Source organism: Bos grunniens, chromosome 9, assembly GCF_055505025.1.
Source record: "Bos grunniens cultivar Pamir isolate PY7600 chromosome 9, Bosgru_T2T1.0, whole genome shotgun sequence".
Taxonomy (NCBI): Eukaryota; Metazoa; Chordata; class Mammalia; order Artiodactyla; family Bovidae; genus Bos; species Bos grunniens.
The window spans coordinates 69,256,858-69,278,291 of record NC_141173.1 but is presented as its reverse complement, the minus strand read 5'-3'; the positions used below and the strand labels follow the sequence as shown (position 1 = coordinate 69,278,291).

General features: G+C 37.0%; 1 protein-coding gene across 23 annotated transcripts in view; it reads right to left on the bottom strand.

The window, feature by feature from the left end:
• Positions 1–21,434, bottom strand: part of L3MBTL3 (L3MBTL histone methyl-lysine binding protein 3) — a 104,948-nt gene that overhangs the window by 40,745 nt on the left and 42,769 nt on the right. For all 23 annotated transcript variants that reach the window (XM_086316443.1, XM_086316452.1, XM_086316449.1 and 20 more), the window contains 5 exons: positions 21,297–21,388; positions 18,695–18,846; positions 10,501–10,577; positions 6,198–6,283; positions 4,394–4,504 (listed from right to left, as the gene is read on the bottom strand). In XM_086316443.1, coding sequence (XP_086172569.1) covers positions 4,394–4,504; positions 6,198–6,283; positions 10,501–10,577; positions 18,695–18,846; positions 21,297–21,388 — 518 coding nt within the window. The remainder of the gene's footprint in view (positions 1–4,393; positions 4,505–6,197; positions 6,284–10,500; positions 10,578–18,694; positions 18,847–21,296; positions 21,389–21,434) is intronic.

Sequence of the window (21,434 nt, the reverse complement as noted above, 5' to 3'; positions counted from 1 at the left end):
GAAAAACATATTTGTTAACGCGTGACAATGTACTTTGTTCCTCAATTCGTAAAAAAATCACATCATAAAAAGATGAAAAATCTAATAGAAAAGGTGGAAAAGCAACAAACAGCTCATTAACAGAAAAATAAAAATAAATGGTAAACATATGAAAAGACAATTTCACTTAAAACTAAAAAGGTACAAATTAAAATCCACAAGATGCAATACTTTTCCTTTCAATCTGCCAGAATGTTCCATTTTGGTGATTCCTAGAGCTAGTGAACATGAGATTAATGGACGCTCTCATAGACCACTGACAAGAGCCTTGACTGATGAGATATTTCTGGAGAGGTATTTGGCAACAGTGATTAACACTTAAAATATATCATCTTTGACTTGATAATCTAAATAATTCATTGTTGTACCAGAAAAAAAACCAGAATGCCTACCATCTACAAGACTGGTTATATAACTTACGGTATGTTTATGTAACGGAGAAGTACAGAGTTTCTAAAGCATGTATGCTGCTGCTGCTAAGTGGCTTCAATCATGTCTGACTCTGTGCCACCCCATAGACGGCTCCCCCGTCCCTCGGATTCTCCAGGCAAGAACACTGGAGTGGGTTGCCATTTCCTTCTCCAATACATGGAAGTGAAAAGTGAAAGTGAAGTCACTCAGTCGTGTCCGACTCTTAGCGATCCCATGGACTGCAGCCCACCAGGCTCCTCTGTCCATGGGATTTTTCCAGGCAAGAGTACTGGAGTGGGTTGCTATTGCCTTCTCCGAAAGTATGTATATATGGGTTCAAAATAATGTCCTTTACAATGGATCTGCTTTCTCAAGCTTAGAAATCAATTAATCCTAGAATTAAATCCCACAGAATTCCACATCTGGAGGAAATCATGGATAAAATTTTAAAATGGAGAAAAAAATCACAAAGTTAGTCAGGAGGAGTAACAAGCTTAAGATTCACAGATCCAAAATAAACTTGTTCATCCTTCACATACATTGCATATAAAAGCAACACTTAAAGCTGTTTAATTTGAAACAACCCTTTTCTTTCCTCTGATCAAAAGTAACATTCAAATAACACTGATTAAGAATATCAGCTTACGCTGTCAGTACTACCAATAACTAAGAAGTTATACATAGTTCATAGCGTAAAGCAAATTTTAAGCATTCTAATTCTCAACTAATCATCAAGTGATAGTGTTCTATTTTACTAAATACATGAAACTCTGTTTTCTTATATTCCTATTCCTAAATTTCATTTCTTCCACACTGGAAACAATGTTCATGTAACTCATGTAAAATTTGTTACATTTTACAAAATTTAGCTATCTTCCTGTGGCAAACAAACTCAATCCTAATAAGTAAATGGTTCTCCGACCTGGATTACTAGGTCGACCTCCACACTAGAATTACTTGTGATAACTAAAAATAAGAAGGAAAAAACAATGGGTGAGCCCACCAAGGAGGTTCTAAACTTAGAAGTATAACTTGGGTTCTGTGCACCTAACATGTCATTTACTTAACTTCTAAGTAACTCTACTGTATACTGAAAATTTCCAGTGATACTAAAAAGGACACTATTGTACTGCAATATAGAGTCCAAAAATCTTGGTATCATCATAAATAAAAGGGTTCTTTTAATAATTTCCTCCCAAATACCTTTAAGAATATGTTGAAGATAATATATCTAATGATACCATAAACCCCTTCCTGCTGCTGCTGCTGCTAAGTCGTGTCCAACTCTGTGCAACCTCAAACCCCTTCCTAGTTTTCATTAAAACTGATATCTCAGTTTGGCAATGAAAAGTCATCTATCAAAGATGACAGATCTATTGACAATATATGACAATATGCAACAAAAAGGAGACAATATTTTAGTTACTGTAAATAAGCTGAATCTCTTCTACAAACTAGGCTGGCTGGCAACTGGGAGAATTTTAGCAATTTAAGGTTAAATTTCAGAGTTAAAATTTAATTTAAATATTATGAACAGAGGAACAATACAATTCTCTAATAAGGAGCAAATGCACTTAAAAACTGCTATTTAATCACTTATATGTGGAATCTAAAAAATCATACAAGTAAACGTATATGCAAAACAGAAAGATTCACAGATATAGAAAGCAAACCAGTGGTTATCAAAGGGGAGAGAGAGGGGAGAAAGAACAAATTAGCAGTACAGGATTCGGTTCAGTTCAGTTCAGTTCAGTTCCGTCGCTCAGTCATGCCTGACTCTTTGCAATCCCATGAACTGCAGCACGCCAGGCCCCCCTGTCCATCACCAACTCCCGGAGTTCAGTACAGGATTAATAGATTACAAACTACTGTGCATAAAACAGATCAGCAACAAGGATATACTATACAGCAAAGGGAATTATAGCCATTATCTTGTAATAACTTTTAATAGAGTATAACCTGCAAAGATACTGAATCACACTGTACATTTGAAACTAATAAAATATTATAAGTCAAGTGTACTTTAATTAAAAATTGCTATCAGAAATATGTGTGCATTAGTTGCTCAGTCGTGTCCAACTCTTGAGACCCCATGGACTGTAGCCTGCCAGGCTCCTCTGTCCAAGGAATTCTCCAGGCAATAATACTGAAGTGGGTTGCCATTCCCTTCTCCAGGGGATCTTCCCAACCCAGGAATTGAACCTGGGTCTTCTGCATTGCAGGCAGATTCTTTACCATCTTAGCCACCAATACTTCAATTAAAGATTGCTATCAGAAATTATGCAAACATAATATATAAAAAAATTAAACCTAATTAATACTCTTACTATGGAAGCCCAGATGAAATAAATTTATTATAGTTTGTATAGTTTCATTTCATCTTTACTACTTGAGTCACTGGCACATTAAGAGGTTTTCATAAACAAAAAAATCAGACTTTCTCATAATGCTAAGTGATAGTTGTTCTCTTGCTGGGTCCTATTTTGAAATGAAATAAAATTACCTAACAAAGAGTAAGAGAGAAAGATACATAAACATGCAACACGAAATATTTAAGCATTGTACAAAACACAAGTGAAAGTGAAACTCATTCAGTCGTATCCAACTCTGCAATCCCAAGGACTACACAGTCCATGGAATTCTCCAGGGCAGAATACTGGAGTGGGTAGCCTTTCCCTTCTCCAGGGGATGTTTCCAACCCAGGGATTGAACTCAGGTCTCCCATATTGCAGGCAGATTCTTTACCAGCTGAGCCATAAGGGAAGCCTAAGAGACATCCAAAAATACTTATAATAGAAATGTTCCACTATAAAGACAATTAACATAAAAGCAACTCAGCAATGAGGCTGAATGAAAATTCTAAAGAAAATAGACTACTAGATATCAAAGCATAGTACAGATAATTTAAAATATTTTAAATCACAGTTTAGGAAATTAGATACATTTTTTACCTAAAAGTGTAATTTGGACCCTTTATAAAAACTGAATATTCATTATTGACAATTTCAAGATGAAGACAGATAATAGTTTTTGAGAGCACAGTATTTCATTTTTTAAAAAAAACTAATTTGGTTGGATTTTCTGTTGAGGTGAAAGGCAACTCAATAAACCACATTTTAGACCCAGGTGCTTATTTGCACTCTCTTCTGAAATGAAAGTTATGTGTGACAATGTATAAACCCAGAAGGACAAACGGAGAAGCAAAGTAGCTGATAGACGTGGCAACGATGAGTGCAGAGGGCACAAGTGGGTGAGGGAGAGCTGAGCCACTGGAAGAGAGGGGGTGGGTTGCAACCCAGACGCCGAGAGAGGGAGAGCAGGGCCGGGGAGAACGAGCTCACTGTGTAGAATCTAGAAGGACTCAATGTGGAGGCAGCAAGTATGTCAGGAGGTCTGGAAAATGACAGGACTGGCTCAAGTCTGAATATGGAGATTTATGCAAGATAATGGGAAAAAACCCTCATACGAAAGTATGTTATCACAAAACATCAAAATATTAGGGACAAAGATAATCTTGAGAGTTTCCAGAGAGAAATTGTCAGAGAGAAGGAAGGAACCCAGTGGCCTTGGATGTCTCAAAAACCAACATCCCATAAAAAAAAAAAAACCCGAACTTAATTAAAAAAAAAAATATATATATACACACACTATTGGAAAATGAAGTATTATATCGCCTTCTGAACAGATTACCTTATACACTGTATCTACTTTTTCTTCCAAATACAACTTAAAATATTAAAAGTCAGTCATAAATAAGGAGAAAACTTACATAAAGAAAAGTAGAAAAACACTTACAAAGATACATAATCACTTAATTTGCATATTCCTATGATTTTACTAATGTAATTTGAGGACTTCACGAATTAAATGTCTGCTGAAGTTTTCATCCAAGATGTCTTGTTAAAAAAAAAAGAAAAACAAAAGCACAACAGAAAATACTTACTTTTATTCGGTGATCATCTGTGTCTGCAACTGTTGCTACTCTAATAAACATGGGATTTCTTTTGTCTATGACCTCAAGCTTCATTTTTTTCTGGAATCCATGTGGTGGCTTCTGCCATAACAGAAAATTTTATATAGTGAGATACAGAGGAAGGGAAGGTGAGCTCTATGTCACAAAGATAGAATTAAAAAAAAAAACTGAACTATTATAAGAGAACCAGCCTCCCGAACTCAAGTTCCTAAAACGGCTTTGGACTTCATTCTCCTTACAAAAAAAAAAAAATCCCAAATCACACAGCCAAGCCTGCAGGCGATAGAAAGAGCCTGAGCAACTAGCCACAGGAGCAAACAGGAAGTCAAAAATCTTAAGCTGAAATTCAGAACACTGTGGTTTTTCTGATTAGTCATAGGGAAGACAAGAATTTTTTCTCATTACTTGGAGCTGTCTTGGCAAAAGTCAACAAACATGAAAGTTATAAAAGAGAGGGAAGAACATTGAAGTTGTGGAGAGGAGACACAGAAATTAGCTTGACACAAAAAAGTAACAGAAGTCTTTCTAAGAAGAAAATTAGCAATCAAGACACACAGGTAGAACTGTTCTACAAAGAACAGGAATGGGGCTACCTACACCTCAAAACTCAGCAGAAACCTACAACCCTCTGAAAAATTTATGGGCAGAAGGAAAGGTGATGGCTAACAGGTATAATAAAAGTCTGACTATGAAAATCAAGTGTGAAAATTATGCAAAGGATGCAAAACAATTAATGCAAGGCACCTAAAGGCCAAGCTAAAGGAATTCTGATTTTCTCTCTGATATCACTGTGACACTAGATATACAAACTGAGTTTGACATGATTTTATCCAGTTCAAAGCAAAACTGCAAAGCAGCTCTTTTCTGCATGAGGCTAAGTTAGAGGGTCAGATAAAAATCTATAAAATTTCATGACTCTAAACATTACTCATGTATAATCCTGAATTTATGGCTTTTCTTCATGTAACAAATTTTCTCTCAAAAATTTTTATGTTCTTTTCTGATGTATTTGGATCCATATCTACTAATTAATTTTATCATTAAAAATCCTATAAACTTACACACAAAAGGATTTATTAAAAATGTTGCTTATAATACTGTCACTTTTTTTTAAAAAAATCAAGTATTTAATATATCTTTCTTTTCTTAAATACTAATTATAAAGCAAGTTGCTTGAGATTTTAAAAAATTTTAAATACATTTCATTTTTGTATTCTTCCCTTGCACACAAATGACGTTAACTTTGAATCTTAATAGGCAAGAAGCAATTACCTGGATTAGAAAGACACTATAATCAAAACAGATGACCTTGTATTGTGGTAGTCAAACATGATGATTTATAGCAATAATAATAAAACACACACATACACACAACATCTCAGCTTGCCATAAACAAACCCAAAGGAATGAAGAAATAAAGTTTTCATTATAAAACAATAGATATCTTGTGCTGTTTGGTCTTTCAGAATATCTAGCTGGAAAAACAGAAGTCTGCTGTACAATCAACTCACTGCAAACCAATTCAAACATAATTATTTTCCAAGGAGACTTTAAAGTCCAAAATGGAAGTATTCTTTAGTTGGCAACAACAAACCCCCTCCCCGCCCCAGTAATCATTTCCCTTTCAAAATTGTAAAAATTCAAAAACATCTTCTTTGGTCTTCTGCTTCTCTCTCGTTCCTGTTTACCAATACTTTTTCTGTTCTTAAATTTCAATGACTGAACACTATTACCAACATAAATGAATCAAATATTGTAAAGTATAATATCTCACCACTTTGAAAGCTCTTGCAGGAGCAGGTAAAGAATTGGTTTCTTCTAAGTATTTATCCCAAGAAAAATGTTTCACATTTGGATAACCTAAGAATGAAAACAGTAAATCCTATCAGGTTTAACCAAAGTGATAGTGACAACCACAAGCAGGCCTATGAAATGATGAAATACTGTTATCATTACAATGAAGAAAAGCATGCTCATATTACACAAAACAAACTTAAACTGATTACACACTTGGAACCACATGTAATAATGAAGTAGTTTTCATCTAGATCATGATTTCTCTATTAACTTTTAAATGAGAATATATATAATTTGCATTCTCAAGTTAGGACAGTCTTACAACACAAGATATACACAAACACACAAATATAAACACCCTTTAGTCTCGATATTTCACTTCTATCAATCTAGGAAGAATCTCATACGTGTGTACAAAGAAAATACATCATTTGTAAATGTGAAAATGTAAAATCAGTTAAATGACCATCAATATAGAAATATACACACACACATACACACACACACACAAATATCGTAAATGTAAAACAGAAAGCATTTATTTAAAAGAGTGAGGCAGGTTTATATATACACCAATATGTGAAATATTCCAGACAATCATATTGTTAGGCCAAATAAGTTAAAATAAATCATGGAACAGTACTGATAGAATGTATAAAAACAACATCTTTCCTCCGTCTCACTCTCCCTGTTTCCTCCAGAGTCCAAAGCCCCTTAGGTAGACATGAGTCGGAATTAGCGTTGGCCCAGTAGGGGAGGAAACCGGCTACTTTATGTAATCCTCTTTATGGCTACTTTATGTAGTCTTTACTTACTGAAAAAGAGAAAATAGAAGCCAGATTTCTCACTGACTATAAATATGAAAAGTGAAAAACCAGAATGAATTTGGTGGTATTAGATATGAACTGCAGCTAATGGTATACATTCATGGTTTTCAATATCTATAAATGGATATAGAAATCAACAAATTTTTCTATATTTACTTAACCATATGTCCCCTGAAAGGCCAACAGCAGCATTAGTTCAGAAGCAGTGAGCATATCAAGTGTCCAGATAGCATCTACAAATCGTTCTCTATAAAAATAAACCACGGAGTCTGGGAAAAATGGGTGACGTCAAGGTTGGGTCAGGGAAAGCACAAGATAAGCCCGGCTGTGCCAGAAAATAGGAAATGTCTCCAAAAAATAATAAAAAATGTCAAAAGGACACAGAAACCAGCCTAAAGGGTCCCCCACTGGCCAAATGTAAGAAAATCTGAACATGAAAATAAATAATGTTAGTAATGGAATATAAGCCACTGATGATAATAGTAATATTTGGGTCCATGTTGATATAAATAAATTAACTGAATGCATAAACAGGAAGATGAGAAAGTTATTTTTTGCAGAAGAATGTCATCTAATTATGTACAATGAAAGACTAAGAAAAATTACCATTTAGAAACTATCAGAATATTGATTCACACTAGAAATATCAACAGATGCTAAAACTAGGAAGCGACGTGGGACTGAAGTGCAGGATAGTTATACAATTTCAAAGTGTCTTCTCAAAATACTTAATAATTACAGACAAAAACCCCCCTACATCCATGAATAAGCCTGGTAACTAGCATCTTAATCAATCAATCACTGGTAAAAATCAACCAGTAATGAGATAAACAGACATCAAGTGGCACAGAAGATGATCCAATGAGAACACAGCACTGTTTCTGTGATATTTCTGCCAAAAATGCACACCATGGATCTAATTACCAGAAAGTATCCATCAGGTTCAAATTAAGTAATATTCTACAAAATGATCAATTTGTAATTCTTAAACATACGCAAGTTATAAAAGTCAAGGACAGCATATTGAAGGAGACCAGAGAAATATGACAACTAAGCAATATGCCATTATTTTGCTATAAATGACATCCTTGATACAACTGACAAACTTGGATGGGTCTCTGATTCAAGGTTATATAAATGAGCTATTTACTGTTCTTACAACTTCTCTGTACATTTGAAAATGTTTCAAAATAAAAGTCTGAAAGAGTAAATACGCAAACATTTCCAAGTAGTCAACATTTTACAGTGCATTTTTAAGGTATATTCCTTGCAGAATTAAGTAACATTAAAGCTGACTGCATGCATACACGTATGTGTGTGCTCAGTCCCTCAGTCATGTCGGACTCTTTGTGACCCCGTGGACTGTAACCCGCCAGGCTCCTCTGTCCATGGGATTTCCCAGGCAAGAAGACTGGAGTGGATTGCCATTTCCTCCTCCAGGGGATCTTCCTGACACAGAGGTCGAACCTGCGTCTCTTGCATTTCCTGCATTGACAGGTGGGTTCTTCACCACTGCGCCACTTTTAAAGCCCTGCATGTATGTGTATACAGAGGCAAAAAAGGTTTCTCTGCAAAGATATAACAACCACCTATTAAGCCATTAAGAGAGAGAATAGTGGTTATCTCTAGTTTCACTCTAAACTCTTAAAAATAAGCATTATCTAAATGGATAATTTGGTAATTAAAAAATAAAAATCATTTTAAAAGACATGAAGACTTTAATTTTGGAAAAAGAACAGTAGGTGTACCAATGTTAAAAAAGAACAGGAATATGGAGTAGCTGGCAGGGCAGCTCATGAGACTGATCTAAGAAGCAGAAGAGCAATTGCCTAGGGAGACAGGTGATTAACATCCTTTCTTTTCATAGAGAAGATGTGAGACACAAGCCAGGAATCTGCCCTTAGAGAACAGGCTCCAGAGAAAGGGTGTCTTGTTTGCCATGGATCCAAAGAGCAGAGTTAACATCAGCACAGGCCTTGCACACCAGTCTTTTTATTTGGCATATTTTTACTTTTTTTTTAAACTTTTTAAATTAGTGTAATAAAATATGTATCACATAAAATTTACAAGTTTAACCATCTTCATGTGTTACAGTTAGTGGCATCAATCATATTCACACTGCTATGTGTTTGGTACTTTTCACATGCCATTTTGTATTTTTTAATTTTGCCAAAAGCTATATACTTTCTCTGCTACTGAATTATAAAAGTCCATGAAAAGAGACAGAAGACTTGGTAATCTGCCTCACATCAGAAGTCAGTAATGATACTTCACACACCCCTTCCCAGGCTGTGAAGACATAGCCAGGAACCTGCTGTTCACTGGTCCTGTTAATTTAACAGATCCCTGCGTGCATGCTAAGACACTTCAGTCTTATCTGACTCTTTGCGACCCTATAGACTGTGACCCACCAGGCTCCTCTGTCCAAGGAATTTTCCAGGCAAGAATATTGGAGTGGGTTGCCAATGATGACCAAAAGGATGGTAAGGAAAAAAATAAAAAGATCAATATCAAATTGCGAAGTCCAAAAAGAATCTGTATAACATAATTCAGATGGTGATAGTGGCAGTCACTATTCACTGGCTCCTGAAAGTGAAGTCGCTCAGTCGTGTCCGACTCTTTGTGACCCCATGGACTGTAACCTACCAGGCTCCTCAGTCCATGGAATTTTCCAGGCAAGAGTACTGGAGTAGGTTGCCATTTCCTTCTCGAGGGGATCTTCCTGACCCAGGGATCGAACCAAGATCTCCTATGTTGCAGGCAGACACTTAACCGTCTGAGCCACCAGAGAAGCCTGGCTCCTAACCTAGGAGGGCTGAGTGGGGTCTTTCAGGCAGCAGCACATTTGAGTTACCAAACCAATTAATATCTTACTTTAACATTACATGGTTTATGCAATTATTCTTTCACCTTCAAAACAGTTCTGTAAATCAGTAAAGAATAGAAGCTTTCATCCCTGAACATAGAAGAAAATGCAGGAGGTAGAAGGGACTTGCCTTGTCCATCATAGGAACGGTTGGTTCTGAGTGAGTAAATGATCAGGCGCTAACTAGGAAGCAGTATCAAGGAACAAGGGACAAGCCTAAAAACAACACTAGCTGGCAGAATAGAACGAGACAAGTATTTGAAGCTCCAAGCTGAGTCTTTGTTGCTTACATGCTGTGGCAACATCCACACAACAGCTCCTGACAAGCCAAGGGGGCATCCTTTCCCTATGACCATGACAGTTTTCATTACAGGAGTATCCACAAGAAGCCACATACACCACAGTGACGCTCTATGTGAGCTGACCACTCTATCACTTCATACCAGCAGCAGCCATGGCATGTTAAATAGTGACATGCTCAAAAATGCATTGTCTTATGATGAAGTCACAGAGTCTGCTCTTTAGCCCATGAAAATAAACTCAAATTGACATAAATAACAAACAGCAGGCACATAATCAACACAAACCTGGAGGAGTAATGAGCGTTCTTCGATGTTCTTTACACCAACCAACTGGATGAATGTGTGGACTAGAGGCTTCACACCTGTAAGTTATATAAATTTGGTAATTAGGGAAAATTCTCAAATACCAGTAAAAGTTAAAAAAAAAAAAAAAAGTTAGTGATTGTGAACATTTTACACTGAGTTCTACTGCTGCTACTGCTAAGTCACTTCAGTCGTGTCCGACTCTGTGTGACCCCATAAACGGCAGCCCACCAGGCTCCCCTGTCCCTGGGATTCTCGAGGCAAGAACACTGGAGTGGGTTGCCATTTCCTTCTCCAATGCAGGAAAGTGAAAAGTGAAAGTGAAGTTGATCAGTCGCATCTGACTCTTAGCGACGCCATGGACTGCAGCCTACCGGGCTGCTCCGTCCATGGGATTTTCCAGGCAAGAGTACTGGAGTGGGGTGCCATTGCCTTCTCCGACACCAAGTTCTACCTTTTCACAATCTATCTTATTCGGGAAAAAAGGGCTAAACCAAAGAATTTTTCACTCTTCCAACATATTAGTACCAAGGAGACTTCTATCAGATACATATAACATACAAAACTGACACCAGGCAAATAGTCTTTGTTCCCACACAAGTGGTGTTATATTCCACAACTGCAAACATAGCAAATGTAAAGATAATGTCACTAAAATTTGGAATTTCCATTTAGGAAAATCATTTGGAAAAATAAACATGTATATAAACAGCATATACACAGGCAAGCTAAAATTATTTCAGTATTTCTAAGGACAAATATACAAAAGCAGGAAGCGCAATCACCCTCAAAAAGCAAACACACTCTCTCTATTGCCCATTAGAATGGCAGAGACCAGGTATTAAGATGGGGTCTTTCTTTTCCTTACCTCTTCTCTTTGTCATCTTTACTTCAGTCAAGTATATGCTTTGCCAAGGCCTCTTTACCAGTATGCACATCTGATTCCTTGCTCCTAATCAAACCTGTTCCATATAGTACTCTCATCCCAACATGCAACACTCTTCATTCATTCATTCACTCAGCCATTCATTGAAAGGCTGAGTGTCTATCATGTGCCAGACACTGGGATAGGCACTGAGGATACAGTAGCAAATAAAAAATACCAACTTTCAGCCTCTTGGAACTTATAGTATAGTGGGAAAAGAGGAAATTAATTAACAAACAAAATGTATATTCTGGGGGCAAAATGCTATGTAAAGAATTGGAATAAAAAAGTAGAGTGAAACAGTGGTTAAGATATTCCTTCAAAACACATAGTCAAGATGACTTTTTAAATAAGATGACATCTGAAAACAGTGAGGAGAGGACTGAGCCACTCAAATATATAAAGGAAAGCCTTCCATGCTGAGAGGACAGCAAGTACAGATGCTATGTTAAGAGGAGATACCAAGCAGAACTGTGTTAGGAATGGACTGAGAGAAGCAGAGAACAGGAAATATCAAGAGGGGCCATTAGGCCACAGTAAGGTCTTGGAATCTTAGAGTAAAATGATGTTTACTAGAACATTTTGTGAAAGGTTTTAGGCAGAAGAGTTGTATAATCTGATTTATGTTTTAAAGAAATTAGTCTGACTGCTTTGCAGATAGTAAACCACATTTGGGAAGGAGACAAAAGGCTGCTGGAAGGTTTTTACCAGATTTGGGGAGGGTAACCTGAACCAGAGTGCTGGTGGTGAAGATAATACGAAGTGATTGTATATTTAGGTCAATGTTCTAAAGGAAGAATCCACTGGATAAGCTGATAGATTTGACGCAGAGTGGGAGTGAAGGGAAGTCCAGAACATTCCAAGGCTCTGGGCATGGCCACTAGAAGATGGATGTTACCATTTTTTGAGATAGGAAGACTGCAAGCACAGCCTGACATTCCAAACAGTGAATGAACAGATCTGATATTAACATGTTTCACAAGCATGTAAAATAGTAGATCATGAGCACAAAAATTTGGAATTTAAGGGCAAGATCAAGGATAAAAACACACATTTAGGAGTCATCAGCAAATAGGATGGTATTTAAAGCCATAAGCAGAGATGTGACCATCCAGAAAATAAGTATAGAGGGCAGAAAAGAGAAAAGGCGAGGAAGTCCAAGAAACAACAATGACTGGTAAATTGAGAGAGAGAGAGAGAGAGAGAAAGTGAGAGAGAGAGAGAGAGAGAGAGAAAGTGAGAGAGAGAGAGAGAGAGAGAAAGTGAGAGAGAGAGAGAGAGAGACGAAATCAACTGGGTCAAATGCTGCTGCTCGGTCAAAGAAAAGAAAAAGCAAGAATTGATCACTGGATTTACCAACGTAAAGGTCACTGGTATACTTGACAAGAGCTGCTGTGGTGGAGCTGGGTATGGGAAAGGGCAAAAGCCTGAACAGAGTGGGTTTAGGAGAAAATGTTAGGAAATGAGCACAGCTAGCTCAGAAAACACACTTAAGGAGTTCTGTTTTTAAAAGAAGTAGAGACATGAGACATTAGATAGAAAAAAGAAAGCTTTTTTTTTTCTTAAGCTGGGAGGGCAATGGCACCCCACTCCAGTACTCTTGCCTGGAAAATCCCATGGACCGAGCAGCCTGGTAGGCTGCAGTCCACGGGGTCACTAAGAGTCGGATACAACTGAGCAACTTCACTTTCACTTTTCACTTTCATGCACTGGGGAAGGAAATGGCAACCCACTCCAGTGTTCTTGCCTGGAGAATCCCAGGGACGGGGGAGCCTGGAGGGCCGCCGTCTGTGGGGTCGCACAGAGTAGGACACGACTGAAGCGACGCAGCAGCAGCAGCAGGTGAGGGATATATAGAAATCTCAGTACACTTTAATGCCCAATCCCGTCAGATGCATGGTTTTAAACTGTATAAGCAAAACTATGGATCTTGATTTTCCAGTTATACTATTCTTTCCTGGAAAATCATTTGGCTATGGATTATTAGTAATGATGCAGCCTTTATTTTAGGGAAATTTTTATATTATTCTAGGGAAAACTCTTAATGGCACCTTAAAAATGAAAAAAATAACAAGTATGTAATATTTCTTTAATTTTTTTCAGTTTAAGACAACTATCAAGTACTTCTAATTATGTCAGGTTCATGATGATTAAAGTAAAATCATTAGACACAATTCTGTTTATTGGATTTCTCTATATATTACAAGTAAAGAAAACACTGTAGCATATTTTGGCCACTTGTTCCTGTACAGCCACAATCTCATATGAGGTTTCAATATTATTTAAATATCGATCAAAATCACCATTTAAAATAAACGGTAAATAAAATAAAGAAGCTGTCTCAATTATGAAAATAAAAATAGCCTCATTTTTATCTAGTTGACTTACAGCCCCTCTATAAACAAACAATACTTCCTTCAGAAGTGGGAAGGCTGTGAAATTATTTGTTACTATTGAAACACAAGTCATCTCTTAGTCCCATCTAGTGTTCAAAAGCAGAAATGTAACCAAGAAGAAACAATGAAGAACAACTAATGGTGAAATGTTTGGCAAACTGTTACTCCCTGTGCCTTTCCTTTCTTTCTTCGGGGTTTTTATGTGTATTGTTAAGAAAGTCCATTTCAAAACAATTTTTAAGTCCATTTCACAAGTACGTACAAATTATTTATGAAGGCTGCTAAGACCCAAATCAGACCTAGATTGGTAGATAATAATAGAAATAAGAATTCGTGAAGAACCCACACGTGTCATATAAAGTGAGCAAACATTAAGACCCTCATGGAAACACTGAGAGGTTAAGTGGCTTCGGGTTGACAGTAAAGGGCCCTGGTTTCATCAGTCACTGGCAAAGCTAAACAAAACTAATATGCACACACTGGGCTCCCCAGATCTCGGCGGAGAGTCGGATAAGAACATTTCAAGTTCTTCACTTAAGGAACACATCAAAGTCTTCATTTCAAGCAATAATGGTTTAGATTCTTTGAAGAAATACAGCACACTTGGTCTCTCCCACTCCCTAAATTCAAAGCATGATGACTGCCAATTTCTTTCCAGTGCCTACTTTCTGGGCTCCCACTCTGTGCTAACTCTTCAGGGCTTCCATCATTCTGTTTTACTAAGCCCCAGACCTCATCCCACCGAGTCATCTCGTTCTCCTTTTCATCCTTAATTCATTTCCAAGCTCATTCCCTACAGAAGCTGTTTTCAATATTCATAATTTGCTTCAAGCATAAAACCTGATTTTCACTAACAAGGTGACTACCAGGAAGAGACAAAGGAGGTGCCATCTCATCACCCTAACATCAATGTTCCTTTCAAGTCTTCATTTTCTCTACACTGAGAGAGAAGAAAGCTCGTTTCTCCCCAAGGCTAGCCCTTCTCCTATGGGCCTGGGGTCCTCAATTATCCAGTCTCAGATGTCTCCACTCTCCCTCAACAGCGGCTTCTTTCCTTCAGCCTAAAACCAAGCTCAACACCTGAGGGGCTTACTCCCTCTAAGACAATAATCCACTTTCACCTTCAGGGCTAAACTTCTCTGCCCGATGTGCCTTACAGACATCTCTTTCAGTCAGTTCAGTTCAGTCGCTCAGTGTGTCCGACTCTTTTTTGCAGCCCCATGGACTGCAACACCCCAGGCTTCCCTGTCCATCACCAACTCCCGGAGTTTGCTCAAACTCATGTCTGTCAAGTCATGATGCCATCCAACCATCTCATCCTCTGTCGTCCCCTTCTCCTCCTGCCTTCAATCTTTCTCAGCATCAGAGTCTTTTCCAAAGAGTCAGTTCTTTGCATAACGGCCATCTCTTTAACATTTTGCAAACTGGTTTCTGTTTCTAAAATTCTTACTTCAATCCTTACAACATCTTGTGAGATACGGACTATTAACCCTTTTTCCAAAGGGGGCACCTAAAGCTTAGAAGGATTAAGTCACTTACTGAATACCAAGGCTGCCATACCCCAAACATATCCCTGTTTGCTCCATGGACTTAAACATAAGTAAGTGCTTTCCTTGGCCAGAACTATTTCATCCCAACTTCTAAGTACTAACTCCTATCATTCTTTATGATCCAGTTCAAATTCCATGTCCCCAGGAAGATCTTTCTGAGAAACCTTCAGTGAGTCAGTCAGTCCTTCCTTCCACATGCCACCACAGACAGTAAGCAGTTGGTTCTAATAATTAAGTGCTAACCACCATGGACTCTGCAGCCAAGAAAGAGGTGCTGTGTTTCTCTCTGTTCCCAGACACCGAGCCTCTCAAGACTGAAGTGCAGAGGTCCCTAGGTCCCTGTCATCTCTGTAACTCACCACCACCATCAAGGGGTGTTTCTTGAATATAATGGTTGATGACACACACACTGCTCTGAGAAACTGACAACACAATGCAAACTTTTCAACATTATTTGGGGAGACACATAAAATTACTATTACTCTTAATGTATACATGTAAGAGAGCCCAACTACTAGTAACAAAAGTGTAAAGAAAACCCAGAGGTAAACCAATTTTTATTCTAATACATGTATACTGTTTGCTCTCATTAAAAACTACTACAACCCTACATAAATTTAAATGCCACATAGCATTACTCTTTGAAAGGAAGAAATGTTTTACTTCAATTAAACACGCAGTACCACAAATGTATGTGTGTGTGTGTGTGTGTGTGTGTGTGTGTGTGTGAGAGAGTGCGTGCACGCACATGCGCATTCAAACACACTTTCACATTCCCACTAAGGTAAAAAGAGATAAGATCACTGCCCGTTTCAAAGGAAAAAAAAAATCTCATTTTCAAACTATTTTAAATTGGGAAAGCAATCCAATTTGTAACCTCAATTACATACCTAAGTAACTAATTTATGCAGATAAAAACCATTCCAAAATTCAAAGATCAAAGAACATAATATTTAATAAGGTTGGAGAAATTTCAGTGCACTTAAGTAATTTTCAATATGCCTTAATTGCATATCAAGGAAGAGAACACACTGTTATTCTTTTTCTGACAATTAACAAATATAACTTCAACAGTTAGAATTGTAAGTCTATCCTCAAAGTACATTCCATTCTAAAAATAATTTGGTTGTGCTCGTAAAAGTGCAAAATCATTGCTGAAAGAGATCAATTTTTTCCCCTGCTCTTTCTAATAAGAAACCAGGATGCTTCCTATTCCCTAGGCATTTGGCATCAGAGAAAAATGTGATACATTCTCCTAGACTTTCTCATTACTTTTTTTCTCCCCAGAAGAATAAATGCTTTTAAAGGAAATACATATTATGTCAAATAAGGAACCTGCACTTTTAAAACCCTATAATACTTACAGGACCACAAAAATAACTGAAACATTCACCTACTGTGTTTAAATCAGGCAAAAGCTGTTTTAAAAAAATTCTCCCTGAAGCAATCAGAACTTTAAAAGCAAAAAGCTCTCATTTCAACAGATTCTAATAAATAAGGTATCATTTATTAATAAAAGGACTGGATCCCAATTGTCATGTTGGTACTGCCATCAACACAGCACATCAAACACAGGAGGGAGAAAAATATGTTCTACCCAGGACAGATTCCAATATTTCTAAATTCATAGTTTTCTCATCTACTCACTCATTCAAGACAGGTATGGATAATTTTAAATGAAACAAAAGCCACCAGTTTGCGGAAAATATGAGAAAGAGAAGAACATGGTAAGCAATGCAATGAGGATTCAATCAGCAAATCCAGGCTGTGGCAGAGTCAACAGGACAAACAGCCTGGTTTCTTAAATAAAAGTTACAGGGGGAAGAAAACGATGAAGGAACAGGAAACTATAAACCAAAAGAGATCAAGAGAAACATCAAAGCAATCATACAATGCACACCCTATTTGGACCAAAAGCTAATAAACCAAGATAGTTGGGGGATAATGTTTTAGTATGTTAGTGACATGATGCTATTTATAACTTTATATATTTGAAAAAAGAAAAAGAAGTTCTATCTTTAGAAGATACATATTCAGACATGAAATGCTATGGAATCTGGAATCTGCTTCAAAACAGTCCTGGAGTTGGGATTTTAGAGCAGGAAAACACCGGAAACAAGATTGGTATATACTGGTAATTGCCAGTAGTAGGTAATGCCTGCAGGAGGTCACTCTACTGTTCTAACTTTTGTATACACCTGAAATGGTTTGTATTTCAGTAACAAATTTGATTGCAAATTGAATAAAAAAGATATCCTATGAGGAAAATTATGCTTTTCAGAAAAAAGCTGGGTAAAACTTACTATAATATTCAAAAGTACTTGATTCTATGTGATGTGATCATGGAGCTACTTTAAATTATTCTGTGAAAACCATACATAAAATATAATTCTGATTTTTATAATTCATCTTTTAAAAGTCTAAACAGCAAATAGCTTTCAATGTCTCTCCTTTTTTAAAACAACACAAGTAAAACTGATGACTGTGCAAGAATCCAATCCAAGAAGTAATGGAAATTATTAATGGCTCTGCTGAATATTTAACTATACACACACTAAAAAGGTCAGGAAACAAGTTTTCCTCAAACTGAGCTACATTTATATAAATTAACATCCATTTGCTACTGCAACATTAGCCATATTTTATAAAGATAACTGTCACTTCTCAATGCAAGTATTGTCCAGAAAGAACTAAACCACGCAGAAATTCCTTTCACCAGCAAACTATAGTTTCGTTAGTGAACGTGAATTAGGTATGAAAAACCATTATTTCAACTGCCTAATCAAAATCTTACGGCTTTACTATAATCCTTTCATGATTATATAACTTTATAATTATGTTCCTCCTGCCACTTTATATAAAATAGCCAAAACCCTTAAGGGTTAAAAACAATATTCCTCAATTAATAATTTGTATTGTCATTATAAATAGTAAAATTAGCTGCTGGGCATGAAAATATGAAAGGAAGATTAAAATATTTTCTTAAGAAATGAGAGAAGACACCTCAGATGAGGAGGGGAAGTGTGAATCTGTGCGTGCACACATGTGTGAGTGTCTCTTGGGAGTGTGGTACGAACTGTGCTTTCATAGGAGGCAGTCAACTAAAATACAAATCACAAAGTAGAACTAAAGGATGTTATTTAGAAACACATGACATATGGAACAGGTAAAGTTAAAAATCCAAAATGAGAAAGAGTACAGAATACTGTTATTTATGTTCTCTGCTTTGCATTATTACTGGTTTTAAATAAGTACTTGAATAAACATCAATTAGAAAATGCACACAGCAATGAAAAATGTCTCACCAATAGTCATAGCTCTCATCCCAGTTGTCAAAATGTACGAGGAAACGATTGTCCACCATATCTGTTACCGTAGCAACACAGATGAATGCAGGGTTCTTTTTGTCTACAGCTTCAAGCTTCATTCCAACTCGAAAGCCTGATGGGATCACTGTCTATGAAATATACAGATTTAATTAGAGATAAGCACACACTTAACAACAAGGACCTGAACCCTCTCTGCACCCCTGCTTGAAAGCCTGGCATCCATCGCTATATTCACATAATTTAAAAATCATAGACCAGTTTTGCAGCAGAGTTGCTTTCCAAGAAGCAGCAATAAGAAAAACGCTCCGTTGCTACACCCAATTAATTATCTGGACCTTTAAAGCAAACACACCCACAACCTTGAAAAGTTTACTTAATCTTAACTTGTGTCTTGGTACTTGAGATGACTATGCTAGTTAGCCAAGTTTTATGTACCGTATAGTTTACTTTCAGTTTCTCTCTTTCTTTATTATAGACTTAACAATGAAAATTACTTCATACAAAATATGCACATAATCAAGTTAAAAATGTGTGTAAGTCAGTACAAATTCACTCCCACTTCTGAAAAATCTTTCAAAAGGGTACTCTACTAAAAGTAGGCCATCTTCCTATATGAAAGGCTGGAAATTATTACAACTGTAATTCAACAATCCAGATGTTATTCATAATAGCACCCAAAAAGCTGGCTGTTAATACATAAAGCCATTCAAAATAGCTTGTAGTATAAGGAAATCCACAGATTATTGGCCATCTGGGACATGAAACAAAAACAATAAAAATTCAGTCAGATGCAGTACTTGAAATGCTGTGGATGTAAACATTCCTCAAAATATTTCATGAAGAAAAATATCCTAATCTCAGAGAAGTACTTGGATATCAGTAGTGTCAATCACAACACACTACAAGTCATTTCTGCCCTTCAGAAAAAATCTTTCTGTCCAGGCTGAAGCATACAGACACTTTTCTCATTACTTTAAGCAAAATAGATGTTATCTCTTTTTACTATAATTATACAGCTATCATCACAAAAATGTGGACAGGCACGTATCTGAGTATGTTAGAGTGAAGTCCTGTCTGAGTCGAAGGATCAGGCACTAATGCTACACAGGTACTGTTACTACGTATTTAAGCCCTGGACTTCTGTATCAGACCATAAATATTTGAGTATTCTTAGGTAGAGAAATCTAGAAATACAAAAATTAATTACATACCAAACACACACGGTCCAAGATTCAGTTTTGTGCTAGCAATGCACAGAATTTAAGATGATGGTCAGTGGCTCAAAAATACCTGACTGAACTCATCATCAGAGAACCAGACAAGGATTAGGAAACTTGGAGCCGTAACAGCAAGCCAATTGCTGAGTTTTCCACCTGACTGGCCTCCCTCATCTTGAAGGAGAATGCCGACTGACTATGCAGCATGGACATCTCAGCAATTAAGCTATCTTCTCAATTAAGATATTTAAAAATAATAATCTGGCTCGTTATCTCTATTAATTACCTAAATGCATGTGTGTGCGCACACACACAAATCCCCTTCTAATTCTCTAACTCAAGCTGGCCTATGTTCAATTTGATTAGAGAATGTTTCAGCCATTAGACTTGCTGCCCTCAAAACACCTGGATAATGTCATTTCCCAAGTGGAGAGTATGTGGGGTAGGTGAGAAGGTTTTTCTCATTCCTGATATCTGGAGGGAATCCCTAGTGAAATATGACGGCCTCTCTCCACACTGTCACCTAACTGGTCAATCTGGAAGGAAGAAGTGGTCACACCGTTAAGCTGGCCTACAGGGCATATAGTTTCCACTTTGCTCCCCTCTGGAAGCAGGCTCTGTCCTGCAAGACAGTAGTCTGCCCTGGTCCAGTGCTCATGGGCTAGAGTGGTGAGGTTGGAAGGGCCAGTAAATCTCTTAACTCCAGCGCTCAGAATCAAGAGACTCATTTGTCAGCAGATATAGGCCACACATGTACTGCAACTGAGCTCTCATCAACTATAAAGGTGAGATTCTGGCTTTCCACCTGCGTGTCCTCTATTCTTTCCAATTAGATCAGAACTTGATCAGGGCAGAACACTGTAACATATCAGGCCTCCTCAGAGATGCCCATAGCTTAAGAAGTAGAAAATACAAACACATCTGGACTTTGCTCCTGTTAACACTGCAAAACAGAGCTAGAAGCTGGAGAAAAGATTTAAATGATAGCTAGGATGCAAATTCAAGTAGGGTTACATTCATCTCACTATGCGAATCCTATCTGAACAGTACTCCTAAAATCAAGTGACCATAACCATAAAATGCCCCAGTCAATTTAATTTGCTTAGGCGCCTTAACTGTGAAGTATACCTAGGTTTTCTACTATGTTGCCTTTTACTATTTAATTTTTCAAAAAGACAGCCATGATATAGTTAAAAAGATATTTATTCATGATAATTTTTAGTTAACTTTAAAGCTTAAGAGCACCTTATTTACCAAAGCAATAACATTTATTATAGTTTCTTGTTATCACTTGTAATTTATCCAAGGAAACACTCAAAAGCCACTTCCCGTGAAAGAAAAAGTATCTTGGAGGTACTTACTATATTCTGATTTTCAAATAATGACTTGGGAGCAGCCTGAGCTTTGCATGTCTTGAGATAGGTCTGCCAATTAAATTCTTCTTCTTTATATCCTAGGATTCACACATATAGAGACAGTAAAATACCAAAATATTTCAT